Here is a 20789-nt window from a genome sequence, read left to right as displayed (position 1 = left end):
ACTTGGGTTCTCAGGACGAGCAGCAAGTACTCTTAACTGCTGAGCCATCTCTCCAGGCTCTCATTTTGAAAGTGTTTATGGAACAGAATTTTCCACGTTGGAATTTTCCACGTATTAGTATACTTCCTTCAACACGATTTGTTTCCAGTGCTGGGAATCCAGCCGTGGTCTCACCCATGCTACCTAAGCAAGGGCTCTGCCATGAACTATACTCCAAGATCCACCAACACACTTGTGAAATTCAACTTCTTTAACAAAAATATTTGTGTCTATGTAGCGTGTATGTGTTTGTGTATATACACATGTGCACACAGGCGACCACTTGCATGTATCAGCTACCTGCACATGCATGTGAAGGCCAGAGGTTGACAGTGAGTGCTTTTCTCATATGCATATCCTTTGCCTTATTTTTTGAGCAGGGGTCCCTCGGTGAACCCGGAGGTCACACTGATTTGGCAAGACCAGATGTCAGAAAGCCCCAGGGATCTTCCTGGCTCTACCCCCAACCACAGGGATCACAGGTGGACTGCACCCTGATGTAGGTGCTGGATGTCTCCACTCAGGTCTGCAGGCTTACCCACCACGTACTTTCCCAAGTGAGCCATGGCCCCCAGTTCCCAAAGAAAGCATTTTAAGTGTTACGTGTACTGCTTATATAATCTGAGACAAAGTATCTGGGAGTAGATCCATCCTTGGGGATGTCTTAGATAGGGCAGGAGGAACAACAGTAAGGTGGGTTAGTAAAAGAGTGTCTAGAACCAACACGCACAGGTTCAAATCATGGCCCTAATACACAGCAGCGGTGTGATCGGGTAAGCCTGTAAAATGAGGGTAATGCTAACACGTACCGCTCAGGGCTTCTGTGAGGGTTAAATAGTATGTCCAAGATGCTTAGAATGTAAATTCAAGACACACAGGAAATGCTCAGTAAATGTCAGCTTTAAGCATTTTGATTTATCCAGGGAGAGAATATGAGCGATCCCTCTCTCTAGGATACAAGTAAGTCCCAGATTGCTGTGGTTTTGTTTTATAAATTTCTGTACAAATTTTACTTAAAGATCTTATGTATTTTTGTCTATTATTATATTTATTTTTAGGAGTTCTCTTTCGTATGTTTGTTTTGCTGTCTTAAAGATCAAAACCAGGGCCTTGCATACATGTTAGTTAAGTAGTCGACCACTGAGCTACCCCATCAACCTCTGGGTTCTACTTTTCATAGTTCAAGTTAGCTTCTGATTCTTACCTTAATGTCCATTCTAGTCAATGCCTTTTCAATTCTCTTCTTCCTCCTCTTCCTCCTCCTTTCTTCCTCTTCCTCCCCTTCATCCTCTTTCTCCTCTCCCTCCCCTTCTCCTTTCTCCTCATATCTTTTCCCTCCTTCTCCTCTTCCTTCTCCAACCTCTTCCTCCTCATTTTTTGTTTTTCTGAAACAGAATCTTGCTATAGCCCAGGCTGGCCTAGAACTCAAGATCCTCCTGCCTCATCCTCCCAACACGTGTGTGCTACCATACTCAGCTCAAGGTACCCCTTCTAACACGAAGCTTTATGGAGGCCTGAGAAACCAAAACACTGTAATACAAATTCATAAGGATAAGGGTTTCCCCCAGTGAGGGCCTCAGGGCCACTCCCAAGAATAAGAAACCTAAATGTTAGCTCAGAAGTCATTGGCATCGATTTCTCCTTCGAGGTCTCTCTGGCTTACTTATTGAGTTCTCGGCTGTATTTTGGAAAGCTGGAAATACCAAATAAGTGACCTATGAATTAATGAGGCACCATTGTTCTGATTCTGTCAAGCATTAGATTAATCAAAACCAAATGAAATGTTAGTTTCTTCATGTTTTGCACTGTTAATTTTCTGCAATTATTAATCAGCTACCAAGGTAATTATTAAGCGTTCAGCCCAAACAGAGTTTTTAGTGCAATCCCTGCTCCAGTGTGGATCTTACCAACTTTGAACACACGGGTATCACTCCCTTTGCTAGCATACGAAGCCCAAGCAAGATAAAAATATTCCTAGGCAATTCGATCTGTCACTCTGAGGCGGAAGTCATCAATTCAATGAAAGAGAAAAATAAGACTCATCAAAAAGGCTACATGAAAGAGCAAATGATGAATAGGTAAAGAGAGAGGAAAATAGGAACTGTACATTCTTGAAATTTAGAGGAAAAAGAAACAGAAGACTACAGATTCATAGAGAAACAGGGAATAATTCACCAACTTTATTCCCAGCCCCTAAGAATAATAAGCATCCAATTTATTATTTGGTTCAGGAACATCTTCACCCTTTCCTCCCACTGGAAAGGCATGAGAGGGTTTGATAAGGACACCGTGCACATCGAGATGATCCAACCTTCTGCTCCTGTGGCCGGATGCCAGGAGAACACAGCAAACTCCCACCCTTGGGAAATCTAAGCCTGCACCGGAAGCTGGCAGCCACCAGGCCGCAATCTCTACACTAGTAGATCTAAAAATTCATGGATATTTTTGCATTGCGTGTTACCTACCATTACATATTTTTAAAATGTCTTAACAGTGAAATTCTTTAGCTACTCCTATTTACAAAAATTCAAATAAAATGGACGCTTCAGGGAAATGTGCACCGAGTTCACGTGCCTTTTCCTTGAAGCAGAGATGTGTGAGCACGGATGAAATAATTTGGTATAATAGGCTCAAAGGTCTCAAATATCTCTCAATAAATTAAAAACCCAATTGTCTGTGAGTGCAAATTCCAACTCTTATGCACCTCAGTGAAGCCAAGAGACCAGAAGGATGGAAAACCTAGGTGGGCCCTGTAGTCTTAAAATGCCCTCACAGCTTGTGAGCTACTGTTCTTAGAAAGAGATCAATAATGGTGTCTTCCTGCTCCAACATGGAGTTAGCGTTGCCCTAAATACATTGTTTGGGAGGTTGGGTTACCCAAGAGGACCAGCACCGAAACAAACCAAGTAGTTGCTCTTTGCAAACCGGTGATCACCAACACGGAAAACCACGGCTGGATACAAAGTAACAGCAGGCGAAGAGGGCCAGGGGAACCATAACAAGGCCCAGAGAGGTGACTCACCCTCATCCTGATAATCGGACCAAAAGGATGCATCTGCTGGGAGGGCTGGGCCGTGACTCCCACTCAGATTGTCATCAGAGCTGTCCTGGCCAAGGTCTCCTCCTGGGGGTTGAGAAAGAAAATCAGGTCATCCCGTGGACATCTTGATGTGCATATTTGCAGGTGTCTTCTGGCACTTGTAAAATGGATGCATCTCTTACCTGATGTGCATATCCGAAACCCTTAGCACATGAGAACCAGAGAAAGAACTTCAAGAACAAACTTACCTGTGTGCAAAGATTTCCCCTCTGCCACCTCTCTCTAGCACTAAGCAACTGGTAGCATGGAGTGGAAGACCTTTCGCCACAAAAGAGCAATTTCTCTGTCACATTTAAAATGAAAACGTAGCTGTATAAATTTGTTTTCATATATTCTACATCTCCATGAATTACAACCTTTACCCCAAAGGCCTCTTTCTCCTTCCGTTTCTAAATGAAACAGAAAGAAAGACACAAAGGCTAATCTTCTCCACATAATATAATGTAGCAAGGTCAATATTCTCTCTCTCTCCCTGAAAAATAAGAGCAGTAAACAGAGAGAACCCAGACTCTGCTGGATTCCATGCCTATTTAAATCACTACTTGTTTTGCAACCTTAATAAAGTTCTCTCTTGTAATTCTAGTTTACAGCCCGCAACCAACCTCTCAGGAATTCTAAAAGCCGGAGGAAGGTAATATTTGTTCTGCAAATGACTTTGATAAAAGGTAATGTATATACAATACTGAATTATGCAATTAAAACATTGCTAATCCCTTTTGGGTGTTTTCGGCCTATGTTGAATTGTATTTTGTAGAAGTGGCCAATGCTATTACGATGCTTTCAAAGGTTCAGGCGGAAGATGGTAGCTCACTCAGAAACCGGAAGAAAATGAAAGCATTGTAAATTGCTTTCCTTAAAAATCCCCCAAACAGAGGTACAGACTGCTGATAAAAAGCACACCGACAGCTGCTTGGTTCATTTCACAAACATGAAAACGGGATTTTTCAACTGAATTTAATATTATCTCAGATACTAATTTCCAAAGGAAATCACCAGTGCTAATCTCAGTAAACACTGTAGTGTTTTTGGCCCAGAATTTCAACCAGGGAGCAGTGAAACCCAACAACCTGCATAGAATCTGTATTGCCTCACTTTAAAGTTTATTTCCTAAAATTAAACTACAAGGATAGGGAGGATATAAAATGATAAGGTGCGGGGGGGGGGGGGGGGGACGGGGACAAGGCAATGGCTGTGGTCTTCTCTTTCCACAAACCAGACTTGTCTTCAAATGCCCGGTGGTAGGTAGATGCCCAAGACTGCCCGGAACACTTGCAGGCACAGGACTTTAAAATAAACTGTAGCGTTTATTGTAGAAAAAAATTCTTTTACCTGATGCAACAGTGAGCAGCTAAAGCCAGAAGAAACATGCTTTGAGCATAAAATCGTCCCTGTGTGCTTGCTATCCAATAAAAGTCTCAGACACCGGACAGAGGGTTAAAACACTCAAATTTTACGCCGTGGCAGAGCCTCTGAAATGACATTATCAACGAGGACGCAGAGGAACTGCCAGGCTCAAAACCTGAGCGTGAGCTGCAAAGATAAAAGGAATGTTCATTTTAGAGGCAAATCAGAAAAAAGAAAGTACTATGTGTTCCAAGCAAAACGGAACACTTCTGGGACATGCTGAGCTTCGCTGGTCAACCATCATTCTAGATTTAGCTTTGGGCTTGCTTCATATACCTGGTAGAAGTACTACCGAGAGGGAGAACTCACTCCTGGCTAGTCTAACATCTAAAAAATATATGTGATGATCAGAGGGAATTTTTGCTTTTGTATTTAAAAAAATTTTTTTTTTAATTTTAAAATAAACTGTTTTTTTGTTTTTTGTTCTTGTTTTTGAGACAATCTCTATATATAGTCCTGGCTGTCCTGGAACTTGCTTGTGTAGACCAGGTTGGCCTCGAACTCATAGAGATCCTCCTGCCTCTGCTTCCCAAATTCTGGGACACCACTGCCCATCCTTGAAATAAGTTTCACATGTGCTGTGAAGTTAGCACAGCGCTTGTATACAGCCTTCATCCAGCTTTCCCCAATGTCGGCTTCTTCCATGAGTGAACTCTATCTGCCAAACCAACGAATTAATCCTGGTGCATTCAGGCTTAATTTATACTTCATAGAATTTTCCACTAATGCCTTTATTTCTGTTCCAAGATCTAGTCCAGCATGCAGGTTGCGTTCACAGCTCCCTTGTCTAAAAATTTCACCCCAAACACCTGCCTAGAGTTGACTGGATTTAGTCACCTCAGAAGTAAAGTCCCTTCCACGGGATTCCGGTGGCATCTGAAGAGCTGCACAAGGTGGATTTCAATTCCACTGTGCTCAGTGCCCCTGTTCCCCCCCCCCACCCCTTCTCCACATGCAGCAAGGAAGGATTATAATGAAACGCTTCCAATGGAGTCCAGGTCGGCACTACAGATGGCTGTGGTGGAAAAACATGCCTTACACTTAAGTGCAATTAGTTCCCGATGGTGAAGATGTCATAAGTGTTTTTTACGGTCCTATCCAGTGGCCCACCTCCCCTGGGCTCACATTGAATCTAGCCTATCACACTACGTAAATAGATGCTCCTGTGTCATTAAAATGATTACAACTAGTTGAGATGCATGGGTAGAAAGTTTTATAGAAGAACTGACACTTTCCATGGTCAGTCTGGGTCAGCTGACGTTAAAAGGTATAGTTTTTTCCTTAAAGCAAGCCACACATGTTCTCTGGATTCATCCGCAGCTCTCACAGTCCCTGTTCCAAGTGGCCACAACTAGAGTCCAGTGGGATCAGACATAAATGATCACAAGCTACAGTGACAGACATTTCCACTCAGCAACTGAACAATTAGGGTTTTGAACTCCATCTGCTTAGAGCGGCTTTCTCCCAAGCCCTCCCTCTGCCACTGGAGACACACTTCCCACTGCAACTCACTCAGAATCAATATATTTCTCTACAGATATACATTCTAACACACTATATCTCCATTAATCACATCCACTGGCTTCAGTCCCTTTCTTTGTATTTCTAAACAAGATCTAGGGGAACTCTATCAGGAGTTCACCTGCTATTAGCTGGTAATTTGTTCCTTGATCTTAAGTGTCATAAGAATTGGGCACTCTCTATGCTCCTTAGTATATTCAATGGCGGGCTCGCCACTGCGCACCGCGCTGAGGGGCCCATCACCGAGGTGATTTCTCTATTATTCTTTTCCGAGAGTCAAACCCAATTTCATTCATACTTCAGAGTGATAAGTTGGGAATTTCTGGGGTTGGAGCAGAAAGATAAAAGAGCTTAGTGTCCGGTGTAAGGCAATTATTTGTCAGGGATTCTGTGTTCTTTGTTTTTATTCTCTGTGTTTTCGCCACCAGCTAATGAGCTTCCCCCTTAATTCGGGAACAGTAGCTTGGCCACTAAAAGTTGGTTTTTGCAGCTGTTGCCTCTCCATAAACTTTATGGAGAAGTGAATTAAACTGCTAAAAACTTTCATTTACTAATTCAGTTCCAAATAGAGTAGGAGAGAAACGAACCATGATGTTCCCCTTGTAATTCTGGACAGTCTACTATTTAGGGACAAAGACAGAGCATGGTGACAATTTTACCAAGGAGATGAAAAGAGACAGAAAGCAGGTTGGACATTTTTTTTTAATGCAATGAAGTGTAAGAAGAAATAACATAGGAAACATAAATGCACGTTTTCTGTTCAATATGTAAAGACTCATTGGTTTCCTTGTGTCGGTAGATGTCACCACCGACTATTTCTCTTCTAGTTAATTGTGAGTGTGTTGTTATAAAATCCATTGTCAACTGGAAGCAACTGTGTGTGCTGCATGCTTAGAAACTTCCTGGTCTTTTTCTATGACTTTGTTACATTCTTTTTTGGATAATATACAGAAATAGAAGCTAGTGTGAAATTGTAATGTTTTTTTCTGTTACTGCTATTGACATTAGAAGAGAACACAGGACTTCCTACTCCATTCAATATTTAAGAACCCACGAGGCATGTGGCTTCCTCTTTAAACTAATAAATCCTCACTAAAATGCTATAAATAAAGTTTCCTGATCCAAATCCAGTTAGTTTTCATGCTTGGCAGCATTAATATGGCCAGCTCTTCACAGACCAATTTAGTACTAATACAGTTCCCAAAGCTGAACTGCGGTAGGATCATCAAAATGGCAGCTTATCACTCCTGATTATGACCATTCACCTAAGTCACTGCATCTAAAGAAAAATGTCGGACACAGATGTGACCAGATATGTGAAATGTTGCTCACATGTGAATATATTACCAAGCACATCTACGATACCACAGCTGCAGGGGAGGGGGAGGGGTCTATCAATACTTGCGTTATAAATTACACACCATTTTGCACAAACTCGTGCATTAGAAAATGTATGGTGTTTCCCACAGAACATCTGAGAGGCTTCACTGGCTTCTAAATATCCATTTGGACTTGGGTGGTTAGTTCTTACGATTAATCCACGTACAGTGAAGGTCTCAAATTCTTCTCTGTTCCATACAGTCTGACTTCTTGCTCTTCTTCCTCCATCTACCCATAACTCAATGTGTAAATATCCCCCCGCCGCCCCTCCCACCTCCAAGGTCATGGCAGTGAGTATAATAGTACCAAACATCATTAAATCTGCAGAATGAATGAGAGGCCAGGTGAAGAAAGTTTCCATTTGTCATTCTTTTTAAAAGTTGCTCCAACTAGGTCTTCAATGGACAGGCAATTGGAGCGTAAGTTCTGAACGTAAGTCCTCTCTCTTAAGGACACTGCTTTCTAATTCCGTGACCAGGCTAAGAATAGCATTGTTGGAGCTGCAGTATAAATAATAGGAAACAGAAGCGAAGGGACCCCGAAGAACAGTCACACAAAACACCTGTGACTCCAGGGACCCAAGGACAGCACAGCTTAATAATAGTCTCAAATGAACCACATCAGGCCGCAGGAAACTGGAGAGGCAAAGGCCCATGGAAGCCCTGCTGCTTAAGACGCACTTCCTCAGCAGGCCCCTCCCCCGCTTTCTACGAAAATGGTCCTTTGTGGTGCAGTTTCTCATTTTAGCCAGTAGGGTGAGCTGCAGTGTGTAGCATCATCCCAGCTCATGGAAAAAAGGAAAGGAAGAAGTTGGGGGTGGAGGGAGAGATGAGGCAGAGACACAGACAGACACTGAGAGGCACAGAGACAGACAGACACACACACCACGGTATTCTTCTGCTTCTTCCCCCACCACTCCTGGAAAATACTGAGATCTTTAACCCTGCTTATGTTTTGCATAAAGGTACAACTCCTAGACATTGGCCAACTGGAGGGCTGGTAGCCACAGCTCCAACGAGACAATTTCATATGTGACAACACACACTTCAGAGAGCAAACTGTCTTTTACAGCCTGTCACCGACGGTGCCAGCTTTACACTAACACATTCCATCTACCACTGTTAGTCTCGCTGGGACCAAAATGGAACCTGCTGAGTTGGAATATTTTCAATAGTAATGAGATCTTGACAGAATTCAAAAATGTGTGAAGCCGCATCTGATGGTACGCAGATAAATATGCTGTAAGACAAATGCATTGATCAGCAGCAGCCCGGCAACCATAACCTAGAATTATTGGTCTGCGGTTCTGCTTCCTTTGGACCACGCCACTCTCTGCCCTCCTCTCCCACTGTAAGCTCGCCAACTTCATTTCGGTATGGTTTGATTTGCTGGAGACAGTCAGCTACAGTACTAAGTAGACTAGCTTGCTGGATTCTTCCTGGGTACAGGCTGTGGGTCAAGGCTCTTCGTTTACTATCTCGGGAAATCCTCAGTATAACCAGAGGACATGTTACCATCCCAAAGATGCTGATGGAGACACTGTAGTGTTGAAATGAAACAACTTAACAACTGACCCAAAGCCACAGAAGTGACCAGAAGTGGCAGAGTCAGGCTTCGACCCCACCCACCCTGACTGCTAAGCCCTAGTCCACCAAGGCCGTTCGCTTTATCAACCATGATCACGTGATCATTATGCAAAGGCAAAGCAGTCAAAGGAATGGCAGCCAGCAACTTGAGTTTACAGTATCAACCAAAATACAAATTGTTGTTATTTGTGGTAATAGCAATTCCACTCCATGTGGATCTGGGAACTGACAAAGCCACACATGACCAGGAAGGAAGTGGTCTCATTCACAGTTCAAATTTATTGTCATAGTATTGCTGGGATGACTTTCGAAATATCATTTTTAGCAAGGGTTTCATGCTCACCAGCTTTTAACTCTCCAAGCTTAGTCAGATCGATCTGTTAATTTTTTTTTTTTTTTATGGTGAATCCTGAGTGTTTTGACCCTACATCACAGAAAATGAGCTCAAATGGTGCAGACCTAAGTGTAGCTCGGACCTGGCATTTCCCTTTCTGGTATTATCATGCTTTAAGCACCATAGTAGGAAAATTCTTTGAAAACAGAAATCCACACGAACATAGTAATTTTGTTACTGTTAGCTCACCTCACTGTGTTTTCCCATCATCCCCTTTTCTTCCTTCCAAACTAACTACAGCAGGGTCTTGGCGCCCATTTACAAGCCCGGTTCATTCTAGGGTCTATTAGTCTCCATGACTTAGTGAAAGCGCTTGAAGCTACCAGGCCTTTGACTTCCAGTCTTTTGTTAAAGAAGAATGAGATCTCTGGAGAGATGGAGCTTGCTTCTCCTGCAGGGGAACTGAGTTTGGTTCCCAGCACCCACATGGTGGCTTACAACTTCCTGTAACTCCAGTTTCTGCGGCTCCTGCATGCCCCTGGTACACAGAAATCCATGCAGGCTTATACACACGTATATAAATAATGAATCATTCGCTTTAAAAATAAAGAATGAGAGCCGGGCGGTGGTGGCGGCAGCGGCGCACGCCTTTAATCCCAGCACTCGGGAGGCAGAGGCAGGCGGATCTCTGTGAGTTCAAGGCCAGCCTGGGCTACCAAGTGAGTTCCAGGAAAGGCACAAAGCTACACAGAGAAACCCTGTCTCGAAAAACAAAACAAAAAAAAAAACAAAAACAAAAAAAATAATAAAAAAAAATAAAGAATGAGACACTATTTTCAATAGGCTACTGCTTGATCTATGGAAAGTATTCTGACAGCCCAAGGGATAGAGATAGACCAACACACAGTAAAGGGTGGATTGTAAGATTCACGGGTCTGAAAATGTAAAGCAGCGTTTGACGTACCATGAAGAAGTGAGTTAGCTCTGTGAGTACTGCAGACCTCCAGCAACCACCAAGGCTGTAACGGAAAAGTGACAAGATCCTGCCTCCCATGCCCCTGCCAAGATCGAACAGAGATCCCTGTCTACGCATGCCACAGCATCCATGTGTGTCTTTAACAACCCAAGACTCTCACTGACATCATCATCTATTCAATGTTCAGTCTCTTGAACTGGAAGTTTCATATGGAATGTCTCCCCATTTTTCCCCTTTTTATTGCAGCATCATTAACACAGGAAAAGCATATAAATCTTAAGGGTAAGATGCATCACTTGGTTATTATGCAGACAGATTTCTGGTAAAGAAAATGATACTCCATTGTTCTCTCCCTTAAGAGTTAATCCAAATGGGCTGCCAGTCACCTAGACAGGAAAGCACCGCATAGGAGCCCATCTATTCTAGAGACTTGAGAAACTAATGTAAGGCCTCAAGCTTACACAAAGAACCACAGGCAACTAAGGGAGGCTGAGAGTGCGAGAAAGGGTGTTCTTCAAGGGAAGAGCACAGCAGTTGGGTATGCAGCACCAAATGGTCAGCTCTGAAAACATACATATGAGTAACGTGATAAGATCGAGAAGGTTCTATTTAGGAATATATATGCATGTACATGTATGCATACAACAACAATTAATGAAAAAAGAGGACATGAATTTGAAAAAGAGCAAAGGGGTAGATGGGAGGGCTTGGAGGGAGGAGAAGGAAAGGAGATTATATTATAATATAATTTCAAAAATGAGAGGAATTCTATTACTACTGCTAATGATGATAATATAAAGCCTAAGTAAAAAGCTAGGTTTGAACAACAGTCTCTCTGGCCATTGCCCATTCTCACTCCATGAATGTGTCCACTTTACTTCATAATAAACTCCACTTATCTTCTACATTAAAAAAAATAATTAAGGGGCTGGAGAGATGGCTCAGTGGTTAAGAGCACCAACTGCTCTACCAGAGGACCTGGGTTCAATTCCCAGGACCCACATGGCAGCTAACAACTGTCTGTAACTCTAAGATCTGACACCCTCACACAGACATACATGCATACACCAATGCACATAAAATAAAGATAAATTGTTTAAAAAAATAATAATTAAATCTTTTTTAATGGACTGGGTAAAGACATTTGCCACCAAGCTTGATAATGTGAATTTGATCCCTGGGATCCACACATTGGAAGGGAAGAACTGACTCACACAAGTTGTCCTTTGACCTCTCCATGAACACACACACACACACACACACACACACACACAGAGAGAGAGAGAGAGAGAGGGGGGGGGTAGGAGGGAAGTTTAGGAAGATATGATTGATTGATTGATTGAGACATAACCCCATTATACAGCCCAGGCTGGCTTAGATCATTTCTTCTCCTGCCTCAGTCTTCTCGCCCTGGGACTGCGGTGGGAACACTCTATCTGTCTGGAAAACATCCTTTAGAGATGAATTACGATCAGTAACCTCTTCAAGCAGCAAGTGTGTATCCCATTCAGATCGGCTGATAAAGGTAAAGAGGGTTCACAGGACTGCTTTCCCTCTCTTGACCTCAGTAGAGTCAGCAGTGACTGCAAGTTTGATTTGACGCATCATACAAATCACCTTGCCCATAGCATAGAGGTCCTTTTCCTCTTAGTGACTCTGCGGCCACCCTGGCTGTGAGCCTCCTGACGGGCAGGTGCACTGGGAACCAAAGTCGGTCCTCTGGAAGGGCATCCCTGTACTCTTAATGGCTGAGCCATCTTTCCAGCACCAAGCTGGATTTTGTTGTTGTTTTGTGCCTCAATATTATCTACTCCAGAATACACATTTAGGAGGAAATAAACATCTTGGAAAATATCGACTTCAAAAAGAAAAAAAAAAAAAAGCCGGGTGGCGGCGGCGCACGCCTTTAATCCCAGCACTCGGGAGGCAGAGGCAGGCGGATCTCTGTGAGTTCGAGGCCAGCCTGGGCTACCAAGTGAGTTCCAGGAAAGGCGCAAAGCTACACAGAGAAACCCTGTCTCGAAAAACCAAAAAAAAAAGGAAGAAAAAAAAAAAAGATGGGGCTAGAGAGATGGCTCAGCAGTTAAGAGCACTGGATGCTCTTCCAGAGGACCTGGGTTCAATTCCCACATGGCTGCTTATTATAGTCTTTAACTCTAGTTGCATACGGGGATCTGATGTCTTCTTTTGGCCTCTGGAGGCTCCAGGCACGCACTCTGTTATGTCCACATACAGAAGTATACCTGATGCCCAAGGACAGTAAGTCAGTCACCAAACACTTAGTACACTGATTTTAAAGTGTGCGATTCCACTCAGAAACGGAGCCAGTAGATGAAAAACAGGGGGACATATTTGCAAAGGTATTAAAAGCAATCACGAACTTTATGCGTACATCCACTTCCTATAGATCAATGTGTTAAAAAAAATGCAGCAAGTATGGAAAGGGTGGAAATGCCTGAAAGAAGTCAACGCACAGAACTTCCTGTCAAGACCCTTGACACTAAAAAGGTTGGCCAAAGCCAACGGCAGGAGCATTAGTCCTGTGGACATTTCCCTCATTAATCCCCTTGGGAAACACGCTGATTGAGTCCCCTTTAAAAAGTAGCATTAGGTTGGGATAGTCTACGTTTGTAACCAATGCTCATGTTTATAAAATAGCAGCATTCCAGGGAGAGTGGTAGAAAGACACTTAACAATAAATTACAAATATTGTAAATTCAGACTTTTTCTTACATTTGCAAACACATCATAAATTTGGATTGTGTTTCTTTGTATAAATCCTTCTCGGGGCTGTGCTAAAGCCTCTTGGCAGGAAGGCAAAGGGCATTTTCATAAATAGAACTTAGGAAAATCACTGTGCACTCCATTAATTCAAAAACACTTCTCAGGGACTTCAAAGGTAATCCTACCGCCGCCCTCTTCATGTAAAGATGATGTTTCCTCGCCGCTTTCATGTTCTGCCTCTTGTAGCTGTCACAACTACATGTTTCAAGTATGTGGTGGTCAGGGATGAGAGGTGAAGCGGCATGCATGTTCTCATCCAACATGTCTCCGACACTGTGTGAGCAACAAGCCCGTCAGTAAGCTTACCAGGAAGAGCTGTGTTGGCGCTGCCTGTGAATGTGCACCTCAGAGATGCAGACATGTGGCTTAGAGGGTCCCAGGCAGGGGTCAGCTGGAGCGGAGGAATTTTATGGAAAGATAAGAAATCCTTATTCTCAAAGCTCCACACATGCATTTTCGTGCTCACCTCTACTTTGAGATACAAAAATACCTGTTGTCCCCTTTAGAGTCCCACTTGCTACCACATGGCAAGCACTGTTTTTGAGTTATCACGTGGTTAGAACTCGTAAGGACTGTGACATCGATAATAATGAAGCTGGAGAGAAGAGGAAACGGATGATCCAAGAGGGTAAAACACTGGTCAGGTCTCACGGAGCTTTCAGGAAGAGCTGGGACTCCAATTCAATTCGCTTCAAACTCATGTTCTTCCCCTTTTAAAACATGAACTTGGAATAAAACACACAAAGCAGTTCGTTGCTTGTGTGCTTTCGCATCTAGCCACATGAACTTATGCAATAATCTGCTGGGCCTCACGACAGACATAAAGTAAACCTCACTTTTTAGTAAACCTCGACAGGATTCTTTTCGGCAGTTCTGGGGATTGAACCCAGAGCCTCAGCCACACCAGCCAAGCACTCTACATTCCAACCCAAGAATTTTAAACCTGTGCAAAAGCAGCAACACATGAGGCCTGGCAAGAAAGCTCCGTGGGTAAAGGTACTCTGCTGGGCAAAGACTTGAGCTCCACGCACGCGCATGTGCGCGCGCACCCCCCCCCCCCCCCCCCCCGACACACACCCTATAAAAGTGGAAAGAGTTATTCTCTGGCCTTCACCTATGTGCTGTGGCACATGCATGCCCACATTTATACACACACACACACACACACACACACACACACACACACACACACACGATAATACATAAATAAACCTTTTTAAAAAATACTTTTTGAAAACACTATTTTATTTTATTGTATGGTATGGGTGTTTACCTGCATGTATGTCTGTGTATCCCGTATATATGTATATGGCCTGATGTAAGCAGAGGCCAGAAGAGGGTGTAGTTTCCCCTGGACTAGAATTACAGATGGCTTTGAGGAAGCGGGTGGTTGCTGGGGATCAAATGCCAGGCTTTGGAAAAGCGGCCAGTGCTCTTAACCACTCAGTCATCTTTTGCAGCTCCTAAAAGTAATTTCAAAATAATATAAAAATAGTCCATAGACAAATTCCTAATTCTCTCAGAGATACCACTCTTTACACTTTGTCTGACTTGGATGAAGGTAAAACTCACACATTTATTGGCAAACCACTTAGGTCTTTTAAAGACGTAATAGTCATGTCACTTCACTTTTGTTAGTGCTGGTCTGGTCTTGGTCTTCTGAGACAGGGACACACTATGTAACTCTGACTGACCTTGAATTCCTGAGATAGACCAAGCTGGCCTTGAATTTGAGGCAATTCTCCTGCTTCTGCCTCCTGAGTCCTGGGAATCCAGGCATGGAGCCAGCGTGCTGGGCTTTTTCAATGTGGCTTTATAATTGCATTTTCTTTTAATACTTTGCATTATTTGTTTTTGTCAACCTATGTTTTTTTAAAAATCAGTTTACTTTGACATGAATATAGAATTCTCATTGTGAAATATGTTTTTTTAAAAAATTTACTGACTAGACTTGGGTTCTTATCAAAATGTACTAGAGAGGCTGGAGAGACGGCTCCGTGGTTAACGGCGCTTGCTGCTTCTAAGAGGACCCGAGTTCAGTTTGCAGCAACTAACTTAGGAGGCCCACAACTGCTCATAACTAGGGTATCTGACACCCTTTCTGGCCTCCATGGGCACTCACACATGTGCATGTATACACACACACACACACACACACACACACACACACACACACACACACACGATAGATAGATAGATAGATAGATAGATAGATAGATAGATAGATAGATAGATAGATAGATAGATTAGATGGATGGATGGCTTGATGGATGGATAGATTTTTTTAAACCTTTAAGTACAAAAAAAAGGAAATGGCTGGGCTTAGTGGTACGCGCCTTTAATCCCAGCATTCAGGAGACAGAGGCAGACAGATTTCTGTGAGTTTGAAGTCAGCTTGGCTTCTTCTATAGAAGAAGTTCTAGGACAGCCAGGACTGTTATACAGAGAAATTCTGTCTCAAAAACCAAAAACAAAACAACAAAAGAGGAACTGTTCCATTTATGTTTCCTCTGATAATTCTTAGGATTATTTTTTTCTGAGATGATGTTGAGTAAGAAACAGTTTCCTCCCAGGCTGAAACATTGCATCCTGCAGGGAAGTTCCTTAAGCTACTCAAAACAGCTTCAGGAACTCCCTGAAACTGACCAGATTCACTAGGCCCCTCCCCACCAGAAGAAACAAGCCAAGCTGCTAACAAGAATCTCAGACAAGCCAGGGTGGGATGAACACTCAGCCTAGCTGAGCTGCCTGGGAGAGGTTTAGACCAACTGAGGCACCCGGACAGGACACTCTCCAACTTCTTGAGCTGCCTGCAGGCTGTGCAGTGTGCTCCAGATTCTCAGCTTTTGTGAGCTGTCATCCATGCTGGGGTGGGCTTTGGTGATGGAGCTGTGTTTGAGTCATTTCTGCTCCTGGAAGTAGCCCAATGAAATTCATTTTTCACCAAGTTGGACTTTGATAGTATCCATACTTTGGTCTGTCAGTTTGGGCTCCCTATTTGGGGTGAGTAGATATGTGTGTAGTGTCTCCCCAGGAGAAATTTTGTCACACACACATGAATCATTGAGGAAGGTGACAGTGAACTAATAGTGTGAGAGTGAAAGTGTATGGGAAGAATTAGTGTTTTTACTATAAACACACTGCCCTGCCCTGTGTTTCCTAGTCTAGTAGTGTGCTTACACTCACTGACCTTCAACAGTCTTGCAATGAGACAGTCACACACAGTGATGAAGATGATGGGCTCTGAGATGGGTACAAGATCCCTTAAGAGAGTGATGGGCATGTTCTGAAATGGGTATCAGTGATCACACAGTTCAGGGGCTATATACTAAAAACTGCTAACCTGTGCACTTTAAAAGGATAAATTTTATGCTATGTGAATGATATCTCAATAAAGCTTGAGCCAAGCCTGGCCTACATGGCAAGACCCTGTCTCAAAAACAAAAGCAAAAAGCTTCTGCGAGCTTCTTGCACATGCCTGTTCTTTTCATGCTCTCCCGGTAGTACCGTGGGTAGACCAGTTGTTCCCACCTGTGGGAGTCCGTGGGAGACCAGCTCTGACCTACTCCCACCTTTCAAAGGGTTCTTGGGTGGAGGAGAGAGGAATGAGGAAACATTAGAGAGAAAGATAGAAAGAGACAACAAGAAAGAGACACAGGGTAGCTTCAGGAGGGCCCTGGGTCAATACTCAGTTCCTAGGTTTATTCAAAAGGGCTTTTTGTAATATGTCAAGGGGAGAGGCAAAAGATCTCCCCCGTGCAAGATCAAAACACACCATGCAACCAAGTGTAGACCCTTCCAAACACCTGGTAAACACACCCGTGGCCAGATCATCTCCTTATGCAGCCCTGCTGGGTAAAGCAAGCTCAGATTCTCTGACCCTGAGTAAGGTCTCACTGGAGAGCCTCTATGGGCTCCTACACCCACCCACCACACCAGCTTCTGAAACACAGGCAGTTAAATAACTAATCAAAGGACAAGATGTCCCTCTCTCCCACCATGTCTGTAGCAGAAGGAGCGGGACTATGGGGCTCTCTGGTTGAACATTCCTCCGTGTACTTCCTGACGAGCAAAGGTCATGCTATACACTTTTCCCACCATTGTCTTTGTGTGTCGGGTGTGGCGGAAGTACCACCATTCTAAGAATCTGTAAGATGTGCCCCGTGTTCGGTTCCAGAGCTCCAGAAGGATTTGCTCTTCTCAGCACATTTCTAGACCGTGGTTCTGACACTCACTCTTTACTTCTCCTTAGGAAATCAGTTCTGCTCCCAAGGTCCGTTCATTTCTGACATTCAGCCGCCATGCCCTGCCCCCGGTGGTTTTGGGTGAGTATCTGTTAAACCCTCAGCTGTAGGCTGGGTCTCTGAATGTGGGTTTCACATTTCACAAAACTAACTGCTGTGTTTTATGCACCATCCTCCATGGCTCCATCTAGGCTCTTGATGCAGTCATGCCAGGTCATGTGATCACGCAGGAGCCTGACCTTGGCTTACGGGAATTTAAAAAGTCCTTTAAAACATATTATTTTTATGTTTATTAAAGCTGGCTTTTGCTGGATATCGTGTCACACATCTTTAGTCCCAGCACTCGGGAGGCAGAAGCTGGGGGAAACCTCTGAGTTTGAGGCCAGCCGGGCCTATATGGTGAGTTTCAAGACAGTCAGAGCCACATAGACCCTGTCTCAAACCCCCCCCAAAAAAAAAATTTAAAAAAAGTAAAATTTGTTTTTAAAGACAGTCTTACGTATTCTGAAAATATGTTATAACAAATATGAAGTAGGAAACTAAAATTTCAGTCAAAGTAATACCATCTGGGCTCCAGAGACGCTCGGTGGATGAAGTGTTTGCTGGGAAAGTATGAAGAGCAGAGTTCAGATCTCGGGTACCCATGTAAAGCTGGAGCAGGAGTATGTGAGCTTCAGGTTTAACAACAGACCCTGCCTCATACATAAAACAGATCAGTTAAGGAGACACCCCAGGTCATTCGCATGTGTGCACATGCGCGCACGCGCACACACACACAAATTTAAAAAAAAAATAGTTCCATCATCACTCCACACTAAGTTCCTGGAAGCGTTAAGACCCAGTGAGACAGAGCACACAGAGCTAGTGAGACAGTAAGTGGTACTGGAAATGGACTGGTTTTTAAAAGGTCATGGTGCCAAACAATTCATAATGCATTCCATAAGTGGGATGCAAAACTCTGCAGTTCTCTGAGAAGGCGAAAATCTCCGTGTCTCCTAAGTTGAGATAAGGAACTCTCAGGATGCTGCCCCCACCATCCTCAACCAGAGCACCAAGAAGCGTGACGGGCGGGCGGGCGGGCGGGCGGCATGGCACACATCCGCTCCGAGGACTTGAAGTTTCAAAAACAGTCCAACTTTGAACCTTTTACAAATGTGTTCTAATCTCAGGCTTTATTTTTAATTTTGCATACAGCTGTCTGGCGTGCTTTTCAGAATCGTGCCAGATGCTGGGTTCATCAAGAAAAGGCAGGAAAACAATGACTGGAAAGCAATTAGAAGCACCAAGGCTGCAGCGAGGCTCATATTAAAATGTGATAGCACTGTTCTGGTGGGAATTCCAACACGGCTCCACTTCTGACATTTCTCTGCTGCCAGGCAGTCTGTGTGGAAGGACACTGTGATGGAGGATGGAATGTTAGAATTTATTTCTGGGGGCAAATGAAGGATTAGCCAAGTTGGAACCCACCCAAGGATTTTATTATGGTCTTGGCCACCGCTCTATTTGAATTGCAGGATCCCGTTGGCATAGAACGAAACTCAAGGAATAAAGGCATATTATTGCTCTGGTTCAGTAAAATAATCCAGCAGCCATTCAAGGCATGGTGCCTCTGGTTGCTGAAATAGCAGATCGGGGAGGGGGGGCCCAGTGGGGTGAAGGTTAATTAAACACTCCACTGATTTTGCTCAGAAATGGCTAGTGCTGCTCTGTGGAGAGGCTTAGAAGACACAACGAAATCATCTACACATTCTTAATATAAAACTACTTATGGTCAAGGAGTACTCACCCTGGGGCTGAAAATCCCAGCAGTACCTAAAACACAAGAGAAAAGAGTGGAGATCAGTCAAACTTGAATGTTTCAACTGTGGTTCGTACACCATGTCTGGAGACCTAGTGCAAAAAAGCTAAACAGTCCATCATCAGCCCGAGTTTGGCGTTAAGAAAAGCAAGTTGTCCTTGGTGTTTTCAAGATTCCTAATGGCTTAAAAGCTGCATCAATTTGCTGCAGCAACTAAGCAAAGTGCCTTTTAAAGCTGGGATGGAGGCTGAAGAGATGGCTCAGTGGTTAAGAGCACTGGCTGCTCTTCCAGAGGACCCAGGTTCAATTCCCAGCACCACATGGCAGCTCATACCTATCTGTAACTCCAGTTCCAGGGCTTCTGACACCCTCACACAGACATACATGCAGGCAAAACACCAATGAGCATAAAATAAAAATAAGTTAAATTAAAAAACAAAAACAAAAACACCTGGGCATAACTAGGAAGGAAGCCCACGGTGGCTCACGGTTTGCGCAAGATGGTTCTTTATTGAGACACCTGCCTTGTGGATTACAGCACCATCAGCACCACTGGCCTGGACAGCAAACCCCAATGATGCTCCTATTGTTAGAACGACCCAAACTCGAGTACCAAGAATGCATCCTCAGCTGCGCTCAAGTGCACAGGTGAGGCCCCGACAGGTGAACCAGAGTGGTCTCACACCGTAGCAGCTGAGCCCAGAAACGCCACGGGCCCATGGCATCCACGGATCCTTCTCCTCTCCCCTCACTTTGTGAAATGATGGGCGGCACCGACAGCCCTTGAGGTCTGAAGTACTGAAGACCACGATGGAATGGATGGCTTGTAAATCACATCTATGGAACCTGACTTACTCCCCCGTCCCCAAACACACACAGAAACAATGTCACTTAGGGTGGTTATCCACAGAAGCCTACTTAGTGCCCTCACAGGAAACTCACATTATTCCGTATTGATTTTCCTCCAGGGTATGATGACCACTTTCTTCCTCTCGACTTGGCCCTTCCCATCAGCGTGTGTGCTCTCGTAAAACGAAGCACACCCTCCCCTCACCCCTTCAGTCTGTCCATCTGCAACCCCATTTTCTTCATGGCAGAGTGCTCTATTCAAACGCTGGCTCTCCTCACGTCCTCACGTCCTCATGTCCTTCCCCCCAGTATATTCCATCAGGCTCACGGTGACTACACCTTAATTCTTTGAACAGACCTGAAGCCTTCCACACCACTAAGTGGGATGAATGTTTTGCAATTCTCATCCTGGCCTCTTGGGAATTTGTATCTGAGGCTTTCTAGGAGGAAAAGTACATGTTTTTAATTGAATTCTTAATCAAACCAAAAGGGTCCATAACCACAGACGGTTCAGGGAAAGGCCATACTTGGGTGGCAATGATGTCGCCCAGTGTCAGCATGACTAAAATTAGATTTGGCTACATTAAGGGGGAGTATCAGGCTAAGATCTAGACTATTTCTCTACCACTCTCCATACCATAGAAAATAGAGCAGTGAGAGGTCGGTGGGGAGGAAGCTGCCATAAAACAGAGGCGGCTGGAGGGAAGTTATTAGAGAAGAAGAAGAAATCAGAGCAGAAAGCTAGAGTTTGCTCCCCTTGACCCACGTCATCTG

The 20789-nt window shown here is 43.9% G+C and overlaps 1 protein-coding gene across 2 annotated transcripts in view; it reads right to left on the bottom strand.

Annotated features, from left to right (window-relative positions):
- The window catches only part of Skap1 (src kinase associated phosphoprotein 1), a 299075-nt gene that overhangs the window by 219431 nt on the left and 58855 nt on the right, over positions 1-20789 (bottom strand). For both annotated transcript variants that reach the window (XM_016007706.3, XM_042282697.2), the window contains exons 3-4: positions 19155-19180; positions 3062-3163 (exon numbers count right to left, since the gene is read on the bottom strand). In XM_016007706.3, the coding sequence (XP_015863192.1) occupies positions 3062-3163; positions 19155-19180 (128 nt within the window). The remainder of the gene's footprint in view (positions 1-3061; positions 3164-19154; positions 19181-20789) is intronic.

The sequence above is a fragment of the Peromyscus maniculatus genome, chromosome 8, assembly GCF_049852395.1.
Source record: "Peromyscus maniculatus bairdii isolate BWxNUB_F1_BW_parent chromosome 8, HU_Pman_BW_mat_3.1, whole genome shotgun sequence".
Taxonomy (NCBI): domain Eukaryota; kingdom Metazoa; phylum Chordata; class Mammalia; order Rodentia; family Cricetidae; genus Peromyscus; species Peromyscus maniculatus.
This window is presented reverse-complemented; position numbering and strand designations above follow the sequence as displayed.